The following is a 15,034-nucleotide window of genomic DNA, read 5'->3' on the forward strand; positions in this document are numbered from 1 at the left end:
TCCTCTGAAAGTAGTCACCATCCTGTCTCTTCTGGCAGGTACTGGAAGTGTCGTGTCAGCTCTGTGATAGCCCCTTCAACTTCCTCCTACTCCTAAGATAGAACTTCCTCTTGTTTGCAGGGGCTCAGCAAGAGAAGATGTGTGGAAATACACTGCAATCTGCCTGCTTTGGAAAAGACATTAGAATGTGGTTAAGGTTGGGTGTGTAGTGATAAATGGAAATTATAAACAGGACAAATGCTAGTACCTCAACTACATGAGTATTTCATGTTCCTTAGGAGAGCCAGGTTCTCTCTGTTCTCTTTTCTTTGCTTTCTCCCTCGCTCTCTCTGTTGATGTCCATCTGGGGCACCTGGGAGGAAGCAGCTGTAGGTGGTGATTACAGTTCAGAGACTCCAAAATAACCTCTCCTCCTCTCTGCTTGCTCTCTCCCTCCATTCTCTCCTTCTCAGCCACCCTCTCCCTGCCTTCTTTTCTCTGAATCACCCCATCACTCAAATAACAAATGTCAGAAGTTCAGGATTAAGAAGTACAAAAGAAAAAGAGCCAAAATGCTCTAAATTACCTCAATTCTCTACCCTTAGTCTTACAGGCAGCTTCATTAATATGTGTTTCTGTGTGTGTTTAGCCATGTAAATAAAGTGAGTGATACAGACCGACTGTCTCATCAACATGAGGAACGGTGGGCTCAGCTCATACAGATGAACACAGGATGAATAATGTTTGCTGAGCACTGCTGCATATGACCACCCCTCTCTCCACCCACATCTAGTGTGTGTGTGTGTGTGTGTGTGTGTGTGTGTGTGTGTGTGTGTGTGTGTGTGTGTGTGTGTGTGTGTGTGTGTTCAACTGTGTGTGCATGTGTTTACTGTGCTAAAGCTCCCATCAATCACACGCCCAGGACCTTTCAGCAAGCTACACACACACACTAAGACACTAACACATACACATTCCTGCTGAGTTTATTAAAAGCCAGTGTGTTATCACTGATCTGTCTGACAACAGCTGTACACCGGTGCACACAAACACACACACAAACACACACACACACAGTCAGCTCTAACAAGTCACACACATGTTGGTGGTGTGACAAGAAAAGCTAGTCCTCGGACAGACCTGTCTTTCTTTCCTCTTCCTCTCCTTCACAGAGCACATCTCCACAGTTGAACAGGAAGGTTTGGTGTACAGGGTCACAGACTGCCCAGTGGAATTCCCCCTGAACTGCATGGAGCTCACAAGGGCAAAACATATCTCTGCTTGACCCAGTTCAGATACCATAGTATCAGAGAAACAAAGAACAAGCTCCTCTTCTGTCCACACTGGTTTACCCGTAAACTGTCTTAGCTCTAGCAGAAATATATCCTTACAACTGTAAAGCTCTGATTTGTTGTTATATGGACAGGACACAAAATGTGCCAAGAAGTGAACATCAGTAGTGTGACTAATGTGATATCAGCACTGATGTTTGCTGCCCTAAAGCAGGGGTTAGACCTATTGGGTGTCCTTGGTTAAACTCTGCCCATGTGCCCTTTAGCAGATCGCTATGAATGTGGCCTTCCTGAAGGAAGACAAATCTCCAGGATCTCCCACGAGGAATAGTGTTATGTGCTTTAACTCATTACAAAACTGGAGTCACAAGCACAGGTTACTTGTTCACCAGAAAATATTAGTAGGACAGTACGAGAAAGGCTGTGCAGCTTTCATCTTTATAGATGTAGCTTTTGCCCCTAGGAACATAAATGTTATCAGATAGGAGTCTGAAGTGTTTCTACTCGGGAGTACTTGACATGAAAAAGAGAGGAGGCCCTAGCCCAGAAAACATCTGGCTGTTCCTTGTTGAATGACTTCACATTATGGCTGACATCACATGAGATGGTCCCAAGAGTCCAGTCCAATGATTGGAGCGTGCTTGGATAATCGGGGTCCCACCCTCGCATACGTGAAACCTTGGTCTGGCTCCATCCTTCAGCCTCAGGGGGTAGCAACCAAAATCTGACCAGAGCAGGAAAAAACATGACTAAGCTGAATGAAGGATAAAACAGCTGTATGTAACTTGCACACCCTCAGAAAGTAACAGCACTGTTTGTTTGTCAGTTGCATCAGTCCCACCATTCCAGCATACTCAGTTCCACATCAGAGTCTGGTTGACTTAATGTGTTCATTTCCACGATCAAAAGCAGCAGTTCCTTTTTCTCCTGTTTAAAATGCAGGAATACACTAAGTGAGGTGATTTAAAGAGTACATAAGATTCCCACAGCAGCACTGTTTGGCTCACTGTGGGCCCGTTACCATAGATGGCATAGGGGAGTGAGAGATCTGCGTCTATTGATTGCCCCAGCTGGAGTGTCGATACTCCTCTTCGAATACTGACACAGCGAACTAATGCTCCCTGGGGTCAGCGGCAACCAGACACACGCCCACGCACCATCCCAGCACCTCTGGGTGTAATGGACAAAAAAGGGCCAATCAATACATCAATACATGAAGGCCTGCATTTACCTGCTGCCTCAGCCATTTCACCAATCAGCACCATGCTAAGAGGGTGTAATAACAATGGTGCTGCTCACTCAGCCTGGGATTTTTCCATTTGTCCGCCCCTGTTCTACAATTTGAAGTTTAGGTATTAGTTATAGCAAGTACAGTCAAAGTATTGAGGTCCTGTGAAGACACATACAGGGAACGCTGCGGACACAACGGACGTGTAGCTAATTAATTAGACCCCCTTATACACAGTTCAGGTGAGGTCTTGCAACATATATACACACACATTGACCCAGTCTCTTTCGCCTGGTTTAGCCGGACAGAATTCCGTAACTGTTCATTCGACAGGCCGTCTGTAGTCCACCCTCATGGTCATTTAACAGAGGTAATAGTGTGAGCGGTACTGGTTGACTGCTCTTCAGTTCTGGTTGCCCTGGAGGCCGGTGTTGTTGGGAGAGGGGGCTATCCCTTCCTGATCACATGGGGAAAGGCCACTTTGCCTGGGGAGAAAGGAAAGGACGTGGGGGGGGGTGACAAAAGAGCTTTTGTAGATGTAAGTTTATGGCATTAACCCCTTTCTCCTCCCCACTTCACATGAATAACAAGAAACCACTGTGACAACTGAGCAATAGCCCGAGGCAGTGTGTTTGATTATGCATTGTGTGTGTGTGAGTGTGTGTCAGGGGTTGTCCAGGACATTTGTCCTCGGGAGGTTTGTGACAGAGCTGACATTCTGGAGAAATGAAAGAGTGGTCAGCTGTTGTCAAAATGCCAAAACGAGAAATATTTTCTACAAAAAGGAAGACCTCTCACTGCACAATTGCATGTTAGTGTCAGAATTAGTGAAGCCACAGCAGGTTGTCAACATGGGTCTTGGCCATGGCTACACTGAGGTGTGCTGACCTGCTGATTGCTGTAAATGGGGAACTTGCAACTGTTGTAAAATTAGATGTAACCAAAAAAAAAAGAGAGAAACACTTCTGGGTTATTTCCGCACTTCCACCTGTCTGTGTATCTGCGTAAAAGATGCACAAATGTGTGTTTGCGTGCTGCCTGTTGCCCTACGGCCTGTCCCCTCAATGAAACATCTGTCAGGCAGAGCCACAGTGTCAACACCTGACCTTTACTGAAGTGCAGGCAACCACAGAATGCATACACACCAACATAAATGTTGTCCATTGCCCTCAACGTTGTAGTTTATGTCTTTCTTTCCTCCTGTCACCTTCATTTTATTATTTTTCACTTGTTCCTCTTTCAACAGCCACCCTCGTTTCAACCTTTTACGTCTCCTCTATGTTCTCCCCGTCTTTCTTTCTCTCAGTCTCTTTGACAGTTTGTGACACTCCCTCCCTGGGGCAGCCATCAGTTCAGATGAGCAATGTATGTGACAGGCCAGCTTTGTCTTTTTAAGCCATTAGCAGTTCCTCTCCTCCCACCTTGCCTCATACCCCTCCATTTACTTTTTCTGCAATCGTTTGTGTTTGTGTGCACACATCTTTTGCTGCTGACTGGCAACCTTTGTATTAATCTACATAACAACACAGTCTCGACTAGAGTGAGGAATTGATGAGTGTAAATATGTGACAGTGCTGATGACAGTCATGTTAAGTCTCCTTAATGTACTGACGTTTGATTTACTGATGCAAGTGATAAGTATGTGTTGTAAGGTATACTTACAGGTAAGCAAGATTTAATGAGATTTTCCAGTTGAAGAATTGTTTGGCAGTGTACCTCCCTCCCTCTTCATAGGCTAGTGTAATTTTCCCTGCACTGTACTCCCCCACAGTAAACTGTCAAGCCTAATACAGGCAGGAATGTCTAGTCACCTGCTCCTAAAATGCAACAGCCCTGCGCTACACTAACCTAATATAGACCTGCAGTACACAAGCAGGTTGGATAACACCGTTATTGCTCATTGCATATATTTAAACACACACCTCAGTGTGCCCCAGCTCAGCTGTTAGGCCACGCTCCTACAGTGTGGAAACTAAAATCATTCTGTTCAATTATATGATACGATTATATTATATCATATCAGATAATTATATGATTTTTTAAAATATGTCAGGATATCAAACGCCGATTTATTAGATGTTTGTTGTACCCATGTTTGTTCATAAAGAGTGTACAAATGAGTAAGTATTTATGATCCTAAAATTTAGGTTTAAATGAATGCAAGAGCCTGTGCAGCGAAAACTGTTCAGTACTAACAGGCATAAAGAAGAACTGGTAGCATTCCAAGCATGTTAGCCATAACTTCGAAGCCCTCAGCCGTCTGACCCATGTGTATCTATGACAGAGCTTGGATCAAGCTGTGAAATTGGATTCTGTTATCTGACGACACATAGAACAGGCTCAACAGTTTGGCCTGCCTCTTGATGATGATAAACGATTATCACACCTCTAGATGCATTTGCCTGTTATACAGCCTTAATACATGAGTGGATGATTTTCACACGGGGTCAAACAGTATCTCCTAACCGAGTTGTGTTGCTGTCAGTGTTGAAGAGGTTGGATAAAAAGGAAACAAGGTATGTAATGAAGTTTGATGCTACTGATGTAACTGACTACATTTAAACGGGCTGAATACCTTTAGGCAGTTGCTGTAATAATATCCTCATAGAGCCTCCACTCAAAATGTCAGCCCTAGACACCAACTGAAAAAATCAAAGGGAGGAAGACCAGTATACTGGTGTGCAGCTTTCAAAACCTATCAGTCTGTAACTACAGCCTGAATGGAGTCTGACAGCAGAGGTGGCAGGGGCATTTCACTTTGCCTGTGACAATCCAATGAGACTTGACGGAGGCTAATGTAACATTTGCCAGGTTTGTGTTTGGTTGCCTGCCTGGTGTTGCACAGAGGTGTTGCACAAAACTTGAGACAGCTCCTAACTGAAGGAAAACAACTGTTTACCCAGGTGTGTGCTGGTGCCTTCCTGTGTCAGCTAAATATTTGTGTTGTTGTTTTGGTGTTGTTTCTATGTTCGAGGTGATTTCTAGTGCAGTCATCAGTGAATAATATCAAGCCAAATACATGGTAGAGCTCGGGTAACATAGTCTGTTATTGCTTGTTTTATAGGCCTGATAACTGATATTCCACTAACTGAGACAAGGGGGATAAAACAGTGACAGATTAACCGTAAAAACCAGAAAATTGGAGCAGTGAGGTAAAAGAGAGCGCAGAAGGAAGGTGGTTGCCAGAAGCGTGACTGCAGGTTTTTCTGGGCTTACCAGAATCAACAGCAGATGTTTCCTCTCCTCACCTCTGTTTTTTCTCCCCCTGCTCACCCAGCTCTTACCCACCTTCTGTGTCACTACTTTCTCAGTCACCTGCTTATATTGTACATAGCCAGACTAGTTTGCTGGGTGGGCATTCTCTCACCAGAAACCTACTGAGTGTTTGAGAACTGCAGCAGGCCTCTTCGCTGATGGCGAGAGAGTGATGCTCCAGAGATACTGTAAGTGGGTAACGTGGGTTGGTCGGAGCTGTGCTGGGAAGCATCCAGACTTTTTTATGTTAGGTGAAAGTGTTACTTATCTCATAGTTCATCGTGGCCTTCTGTGATGGATATGCAGCCAAGGTCATGTGACCACCCATAACGATTGAAAGCCTTATACATGCCAAGCATGCCTTTTAACGGCTTAACATATAGAACACACACGCAGTCTTCACTCTCACTTCCGTGTACCAGAGTTATTACCTTGGATGGGGCTGTCTCACCTCCAACATAAACATGAGTTGGGAGACTAGTGTAAACTTGGTGGCCAGGGCAATGCTGTGGATTGTGCTTGTGTCTATGAGCGTGTGTGAAGTGTGATCACACCCTCCGGTCCCTACCAGCCCACCTGGCCTTATTTAGAAGATCTGAGAGGAGCCAGAAGAAGCAACTCTCCGAGGACGCCTGGTGTAACAGAATGTGTGTGGCTCATTAGCCCCAGAGAGAAATACCATGGCCTGCCACTATGATTTGTGCCTAGAACAGCCTGTGACTAGAAATACAATCTATTATCTGGGAGTGATTTCGGTACAGCATCACTATTAGGACTAACAGCGAGTAATAAAAGCATATGGTCTAATAAAAAAAGCATTTCAAAAGGCAAGGTTTAATCGTTTTCTTTTTTGAAAAACATTCCACAATCTCTGAGATGCAGTCATGTCTTTTTTGCTTTCTTAACACTCATTAACACCCACCGAGTTCATCATGCAGATTAAGAGAACAATACCCCCCATTAGCATTAGTGTTATCATGAAATGTGCTCATCAGATTGGAGATGAGTGACCAACGGAGGCCTATTAGCTCACGTGCTAAAACCTTGATCAGCATCATTAGGAAGACAAAAGCCCATTGTCTTCTAGCTCCCCTCTGAAATGATTCCTATGAAGAGCTGTGCTTCCACAGGTTGTTTAAGTGCTTTCCCTTTGATGAAATAAGCTTAATCAATTTACTGTGTTAGCCCTGTATAGTTATTTTCCTAGTTGAACTGGCTTCCTGACTCTATCAATGGAACATTTTATATCTCTAGTAGTTGTGGCAGAAGTAAATGCAGAACTGCATCAAAGGGTCTAATTCTCAGGACTGCTAGGTCCTATATTTACTTCAAGTCCATAATAGTGCATCTGCTTTTTTGCCCTTATATCCTAACTTAGAACAATGTGTAAGAGTCATTTGATGTCGTTTGGGGAGTTTTTGGAGCTGAATGCTATTCTCTGTATCTATGGAGAAATACTACCCTGGATATGTCCCAGATGTGACTACCCTGCTCTGGTATGGTTGACAGACACTTGTGTTGGAGAGACTTGGCATTAGCTCCTAGGCAAGACTAAATTTGCAAGGACAGTCTCTTGGGACCCCTGGTACCCTCAGCGGTTATTTGAGTATGTGAGGGGATACTATTATGTGTTCACAGTTAAATTTCTAAACTGCTAGAACCAAACAGCAGTTGCCTGATCTAAATGGGTTAGCAAGTTCGAAGCAGCCTTCAAAAAAGCTAACCATAAAAAGTCCCCAAGTCTTTTGTTTTGGTACTTGAGTTGACCTTCCTTACTTTGGGAGGAAGGCCGTTATTTTAATAAAACCAGCAGCATTTACCTCAGAGTTGAATGAGGCGCCTCACCTTGAGACGGCATACTTGAGGTTTTGAATGGCATGGCTTTGTTTTACTTCGGTTTGAGCTGGGTTCTTTTGTAGTGGTTGGCTTCCCTGAGAAAATGGCATTGCAGAGCCGCAAGGGCAGACTCTGTGACGGCAGGGTCTGTACTCTTTGAGGATGCCTGTGGTAGTTTCACCACTGCCTGCCTGACCCTGAGCTCCGAGTGAGATAAGCGGCGTACCTCAATGAGGGAGCCTGTGCCAAGGCTAAATATAGAGACACAAGAGAGGTAGAAGGGCAGACAAGGGGTTGCTGCTACTCATGACGAGACAATATGTCTAATCGCAAACAGAATAACAGCAGACCATAGAATACAAGTCAATCAGTTGACTAAAATTAGTAGCAGGGAAGAGAGCACATCCTTTGATCTGTCTCTTTAAGAGCGAAACTCAGAGAAAAGTGTTTTGGTTGGACATTCCAGACATACCAACTACATGTTCTGGTATGGGGCTCTCAGCCTGCACCTAAGACATATAGGACTTGGGTTCCTTACAGATGTCCTCATAGTTAATGAATCAAGATAAAAGCTTACTTCAGACGGTAATGTGTTTGTTCACAGGCTATATATGTTTCTCTGTGTCCCCATCCAAAGATCAGTTATTAAGCCAGTCATTCACACCTTGAGGGCCTCCAAGTACAGAGATAGCTCACTCCCACAGAGGTTGAGATACTGCCATTCCTATCTGGCATGCCTCAGAGTATGAAAGCACAAATCAAGCAATCTAGTGTTGTACAAGTACACAGCAACATGGATATTAAGTTCCTGAAATGTCTCTCATTCATCAATCAGGCCAAGATCAAAAAGTATGAGTTTAAAATAAGTGTCAACAAGTTGGCACAATTACAGGACAGAATCTACAAAATAAACCTGTGTCAAGGGACATATGGCGTTTCAAGTTCAGATGAATGACAACTCGTCTGCCAAGATGATTCTCTCCAACAGGATAACGACGGGCCTGTTTTGGGAGTAACCCACCCAGTAACCCATTCCTTTGCTAGTAATTGCTTCAAAATGACAGGTGTCATAATAACAAAACCCTGTCCCCGGCAGGCATAGTTAAGTGTGGCTGACATGGATTGTCTGGCACTGCCTTTCAATAGACTCAGCGCTCTTTTTTGCAAGGGGAAAGAGGATGATGAGTGATGGTGAGGGTGGAAAATTCAAGCAGCTTTTGCTTCAGTTATTTACTAAGGTATCACTGGGCAACTCTAGCCATTGCCAAGTACAGCTTGTATCTGTAGCATTTTGGAAAGATGTGTAGGTTAAGAGTAAATATTGAGAGGTTTCCCTTTCACATCAGTTTCTCTGCAAGCATCAGTAATTCTGTCAGGAATAGAAACAGCTTGAATTGGAACCAAGGTGCTTTAGGTCTTCCCTGGTAAAGCCTCCCTATCATGTGACGTGGATAGCTATAATCAAGACATGATATGTTGAGGTTATTGAGCTTGCAATCAATGCAATGCAAACTCAATAGCGCAATTACCCAGATCCAGTGAATATTTCTGTGTGAATGTGTGATCTATGGCCAGGGATTATGGACTAACTTAAAGCCAAAGCCAAAGCCTCAGGTGATCAGCACACTACAACCTATGTAGGAAAGTAAACTTTCAGAAGTAAGCTCCAATGCTTTCCCTCTCAGATGCGTAGGAGACGTCCTCCTGTTGTGTTCTATCATGCTAGTGCTAATGAGGCCAGCTGTCCAAATGCTCAGCCGGTCAGCCAGAAGGGACTACAGCCTTTGTTGATGCTAGGTGTTACATCTCCTGTTGGAACACACACTTTTGTTTCAACACCGCCAACCATTTGGCACAGGAAGACCATCTCTGTTCACTCCTCACACTACCCTCCATCCTTTACTATTTCTCTCACCCCCTCTGCAATACTTCACAGCTCCCGCTCATATTATCCTGCTCACCGCTGCCGCCTAATGTCTGCACACACCAGCACATTGATTTTCTCTGTACAGCTATATAGTTGATCATTTTCTCTTGACACTGCCAGTGGAGATTGTTGCCTTTGTAATCGCTTAGCTCAGCTCCCCGACTGAGTGGCTGTGGCCCTAAACAGCCTCTCAGACTTGTCCTAAAGTACCTTCTGTTTTAGAATTAAGTGTTGCTCCTTGTTTGGGCTACTGAACAGACAATTCATCACCTGGCACAGTTGCTCTGACAGAAAAGAGAGATAGGAATAGGGAGAGAGAGGTGGTATGAGAGATACAAGCGAGAGGGGAGAGAGGAACAAGTACAGATAAGTTTATACAGTCTCACAATGTTATATAAATCGAATGAATTATCCTTTTATTTGAATGGGATCCCAGCTTTGTGGCTCCCAGGGCTTCAATTGTTCCGTTGGCTTGCCTGTTAAGAACGTTAAATAGACTGTAGCATGTAGCGTGGAGTGTTATCCAGGTACAGAGGATGTGCGTCATCTTGAAAAAATAAAATGTGGTGGCAATCACATAGTGGTTAAGAAAAAAATATTGTGGAGTGAGAAATAGTGTGGAGAGAGGAAAGAGGTTGAGAATGAGATAGTTCTCCTGATGAACCCCGATAGGATTTCACAGCTGCAGCACAGCGGTGATGACCCTGTGAACGACTCGCCAAATAACACTGCCTCTCCACCACCTTTCATCCCTCCGCCCCCACACGTCCCTCCTCCCACCTCCCCCTCAGCCTGAACCATGCACTTCTACGGAGTCTGTGTGAATACCAACCAGTTGTAATGACCTGCACAATGCAGAGAAAAAGGGAGAGACCTCAGCGAAACAATTCTCATTGATTGAAACAGAGGATCATGATTCTTCCAGATACGCCTCCTCCCGACAAAAAACGTTAGCAGCCACTTCAGAAAGAGGTGGGCGAGTGGGGTTGGGGTTAGGAGAAGATAGAAAAAAAATGTTCAGGTGCTTTGTACTAGCAGTACATATTCAGCGAGTGAATGCGGGTGGTGTGTTTATGAGCAAGTGCTGTGTAGTGGTTGTGATGTGAGATGAAGTAGCCGGAGAGGTAGTTTCAGTGCTGCAGCCCAGGCCCACTGCTGACTGGGCTGCTCTCACTGGAGAATTGATTTGGCCTCCGAGAGGATCTGTAGCTCTCTCAGTGGAACAGAGGAATTGTGTGTGTGTGTGTGTGTGTGTGTGTGTGTGTGTGTGTGTGTGTGTGTGTGTGTGTGTGTGTGTGTGTGTGTGTGTGTGTGTGTGTGTGTGTGTGCGTGTGTGTGCGTGTATGTGTGTGTGTGTGTGTGTGTGTTGGGAGGGGGGGATGTTAGTGGGTTGAAGTAACACAGGTGAAATTGAGAGATGGAGGAGCAGGGTGGAAATGAGAGAAAGACACAGGAACACACACTCCCACACACACACACACACACATCCAAAGAAGACAGTCAGTCAGGAAAATTTACTCCTCGTAATAACCCTCTCTGTAGGTTGGCAGTGTCTGTGTCTCCTGGCTCCTTTAGCCCATAACGCAACCAACCAGGTCACACCAACTCCCATGCAGCACACACACAACTCCAGCCTGCAATCTAATGATCTCACACACTGGTACTGTCTGCATGTCTGCAAGTGTCTAGGTGTGAATTTTATATTATACATAATAATATACATTTTGGCATCAAAATCGCCAGTTGCATTATTTTTAACAGCCCCCATTCACTCTGTTGTTAATGCCCTACCTGTCTCATTCTCGTCAAATTGAAAAACCCACTTTTCCCATGGGGATCATTTAAGATTCATCTAATCTACTCCACTTGGGCCATGATATATTTAATTATTGTTTCCAGATAACTACCACCTCCTCCTTCAACCATTCCCTTTAATAGTTTTGACATTTGCAGTACATTTAACCTGAGTGACTCATGGCCTTTCACATTCAGTACTCATAATCAAGAAGCACATACAGTACACATCCCATTATCTTTATTAAGGATAAAAATACTAAATGTGTGTAGCCTGTTCACTCTCCTTTTAAGACTAATTAAAGAGTTGACATAATCACACAGGTCATTCTGACCTCTACCCCCCGTGTCCCCTTGCGCAGTGACTAACTACAATAATGTATTGGAGGCCGGCTCAGACTCAGATGACGAGGACAAGCTGCACATTGTGGAGGAGGAAGGCAGCCTGGCGGATGGGGCCGACTGCGACAGCACCCTGCCAGACGACGAGCACCCCAGGGAGCACTGCTGGGACCGAGGTGAGACCAGAAGGACACTAATAGGGCACATTATTATTTTCACACATCCACACTGAATCATGCAAAAACACGCCCCATTTTCCTACCCACCATTTCCGCAATGTTGTGAAACATGCTCCACTTTACTGCATTGAGGAAAAGTTCAGCACAAGTGCTCATTTAACCTTATTTTCTGCTTTGAAATCTTACTTTCTTTGAATGAGAAAAATATGCCAGTACGGGATAAGAGCACCTGATTCAGTATTTGTCAGAATTATCTTTTATTGAGAGTTGATCCAGTTTAGTGAGACAGGGCAAAGTAAGGTCTGTCACGCCACGAGTATCATCAAAACTACTCTGGCAAGTTTTAGTCTTATTTCATTCCATGAGACGGAATAAATGACATCTTAAGATGTACAGTATATTTTTATGGCAAGTGTCTCCCTTCAGTTGCAGTCCTGCCAACTTTAGGCAGACAAAGCGTCTTTGAACATGATACTTACTCCTATCTATTCAAAACAAGAGCAATAGTTACAAGTACCTCAAGCACATAAAAGCAAATATGTCAAGCAGCCTATTGATTTTTTGTTACATCAATGTTTGATTTTTGCTGTCTCGTTCTGGCCTCAGCTGACGTGATGCAGGCTAAGTTAAGAAATGTCTCGTTGACATCTGTACACAGTTAAGGACCAGGCTTTGTCTCATTGTGAAGCACAGGGTGTAAGGAAACAGGTACTACACACAGTGGATTTCCAACTAAAGCAGGAAGCACGATATAAAACAAAGACAATGCAAACAGAGGGAGAGACCTTCAAGTACAAAATAGCCTTGCGACCAATGAGCCAGTGGAGAGCTTTATGGCAGTGGTGGGCAATGGAGGGTCCGCAGTGAACTTTTTTTTACCTCAAACCATGTGGAAGTGACATCAGAGGCAGCTCACTTCCACAGGAAGGGCTGACATCATGCACACATACACGCCCCTTTCAAAACAACAATTGCAGGTGCTGAAGGATGTTGCTGTTTCAAGCTGGGCCCAAGGCTTCAACGCTGTGCTCCTGACCTGATACTGTACGTGCATTTAAATCTGTGTCAGTGCACTTGTGACACTGTTAGTTTTGGGTCTGTGACAAGTATAGCATGTGCAACATTGTGACAGGCCCATATGTAATGTCATCATTTTTGATATGAAATTCAATCACAAGAATATTTATTTAACGATGTTGCTTTTTGCAGATTATGGCAGAATTTTTCATGGGTGACAGATGTCTGAGACTGAGGGGGAGCTATGATGTAGCAAGAGGTCAAGTTAGCCCATGTGAAAATGTCCAGGGACCTACCAATGTAATTTAGGGAGGGATTTTTGGAAATTCCTCTGTAATGAGTTTACCTCAGTTTCAGTTGCACGGTTTCAGTTGCATACGCTGCACTTAAACTGCAGACCTGTGCACAGTGTAGCAACGTCTTCCCCAGAATATGCCGTCATTTTCATCACTGCTCTCCAGCTGTACCTCCGTGTATAAAGGGAAAGTTGGAGGAAGAATAATGTCATCGGTTTTGGCCAGGGTTCGTGAACATTAAACACTTCAAAAGCATAAGTTACACTGCAACAGCTCAACGAGCTGGCGGTGCTCCACAGCCATGCCTGATCAGGCGTATTTTCATTTGCCTTCACTAATGTGCACACACACGCACATACACACCTCTCTTTCGTACTCTCTCTAGCCCTCATCTCATACATCATCAACATCTTTGCTGTCACTCTGCATCGGACTGATGAAATACAGGGAAAGCCACGGTCCTTTAAACAAACACGCTTCTTTCGCCTCTCATCCCTTCATCCCTTCATCCCTCCCTCTGTTGGTTTCACTCCTGAGAACAGAGAAGTCTCTGATGCAGCCTTGAAAAATGACCACCACCCACTAATCTTCTCCTCATTGTAGGCCAGTTTGCTTCAAATTAAAGCCTTGACACCCCTTCTCCTGAGACTGCTGCACTCCAAAACCAAACAGCGGTTTTTCAGCACTTTGCCATCTCCCCTTTCCTCCACTCATTTTCTTTTTTTACAATCCCATTCTCTCTCACTGTGTCTCTTGTTCTGAATCATTCCTCTTGATTATATGGTATCATGGGCCCCCTGCTTGCTGTCATTACTCATTCACTCCTAAATGATATGTAGTAGTGGAGCAGCCCAGTGTCGGTGCAGTAAACTGCAGCGTGCTCTCCTCTAAGAACAGGCTGACTAAGTCCAGTGAGGAAGAGGTAGAAAGAGATAGTTGACCTGGGAGGGCTTCTCCTTTATATTTGATGAGTTGTAGAGCATGATTACATCTCAGAGAACAGGCAGGCTGAAGTTGGAGAGCTTTGATATCATGAGACTGCAGTGGCAGTTTCTGACAGCCAAAGACTGAGTTTAACTGCATGGAAGCATAGCCTAAGGCTGCAAGAAGATGAGCTGGTTGTGTGCTGAGTGTGTTCCATGGGCACTCATGCTGTACTGCATTATTCCTACTCGGAGTGATGGTGCAAGGCTCTCAGGCGCAATGACAGTTACTATTTCCTCACTGTTGGCCGAACATGCTGTGATGATTTTTAATGTTCCTTAGAATTGGTCTCAAATCCATTTGGACCATATGTGCAGCAGGGACTCTTCAGACACACAGGAACACCTACATTCCTGTGTGCTATATGTCATGATGTAATGTTAAATCTGAGCCACCCTTCTGCACAGGAAAGGAGGAATCTCCAGAGAGCTGGGAAGATAAACAGCACAAATGTTTGTTAGCACAGCCAATGCTATGCAGATCATCCTTGATTTGGAAATAACTCACGCCTATTTTCTGACTTACCTGCTTTTGATGGGAGATAATGGAATTTTTGAGCTGTTAGTTGAAATCCTTATTGGTGGTATACCTCTCCCATTCAAGATGGAATCTACGACTGGGTCTGGGTGTACGACCACCGGAAGCAGTGAGGGCAAAGGTCAACCAGGCCAGGAAATGCATCATGGGACAGCAGCAGAGAAGAATGAGAAAGGAGTGTGGGAAAGAGAAGAGGAAAGGGGGGGTGGACTGGTGATTTTTTTCTAAGATGTACTGTAGTTAGGTTACGCTACTTTTTTAGAATATCTTGATACAACCTCATGGAGCCTGAGTTCTGGGGCTGCTTTAAACTTGTGCAGTGGTGCATTCACATCCCTGCGTCAGCACATAAATGGCCTATGTGGTGTTTC

The 15,034-nt window shown here is 44.4% G+C and overlaps 1 protein-coding gene across 1 annotated transcript in view; it reads left to right on the forward strand.

Annotated features, from left to right (window-relative positions):
- The window catches only part of zeb1b (zinc finger E-box binding homeobox 1b), a 48,652-nt gene that overhangs the window by 21,727 nt on the left and 11,891 nt on the right, over positions 1-15,034 (forward strand). Inside the window, exon 2 of the mRNA XM_040126923.1 lies at positions 11,671-11,826. Coding sequence (XP_039982857.1) covers positions 11,671-11,826 — 156 coding nt within the window. The remainder of the gene's footprint in view (positions 1-11,670; positions 11,827-15,034) is intronic.

Source organism: Xiphias gladius, chromosome 5, assembly GCF_016859285.1.
Source record: "Xiphias gladius isolate SHS-SW01 ecotype Sanya breed wild chromosome 5, ASM1685928v1, whole genome shotgun sequence".
Lineage (NCBI taxonomy): Eukaryota > Metazoa > Chordata > Actinopteri > Istiophoriformes > Xiphiidae > Xiphias > Xiphias gladius.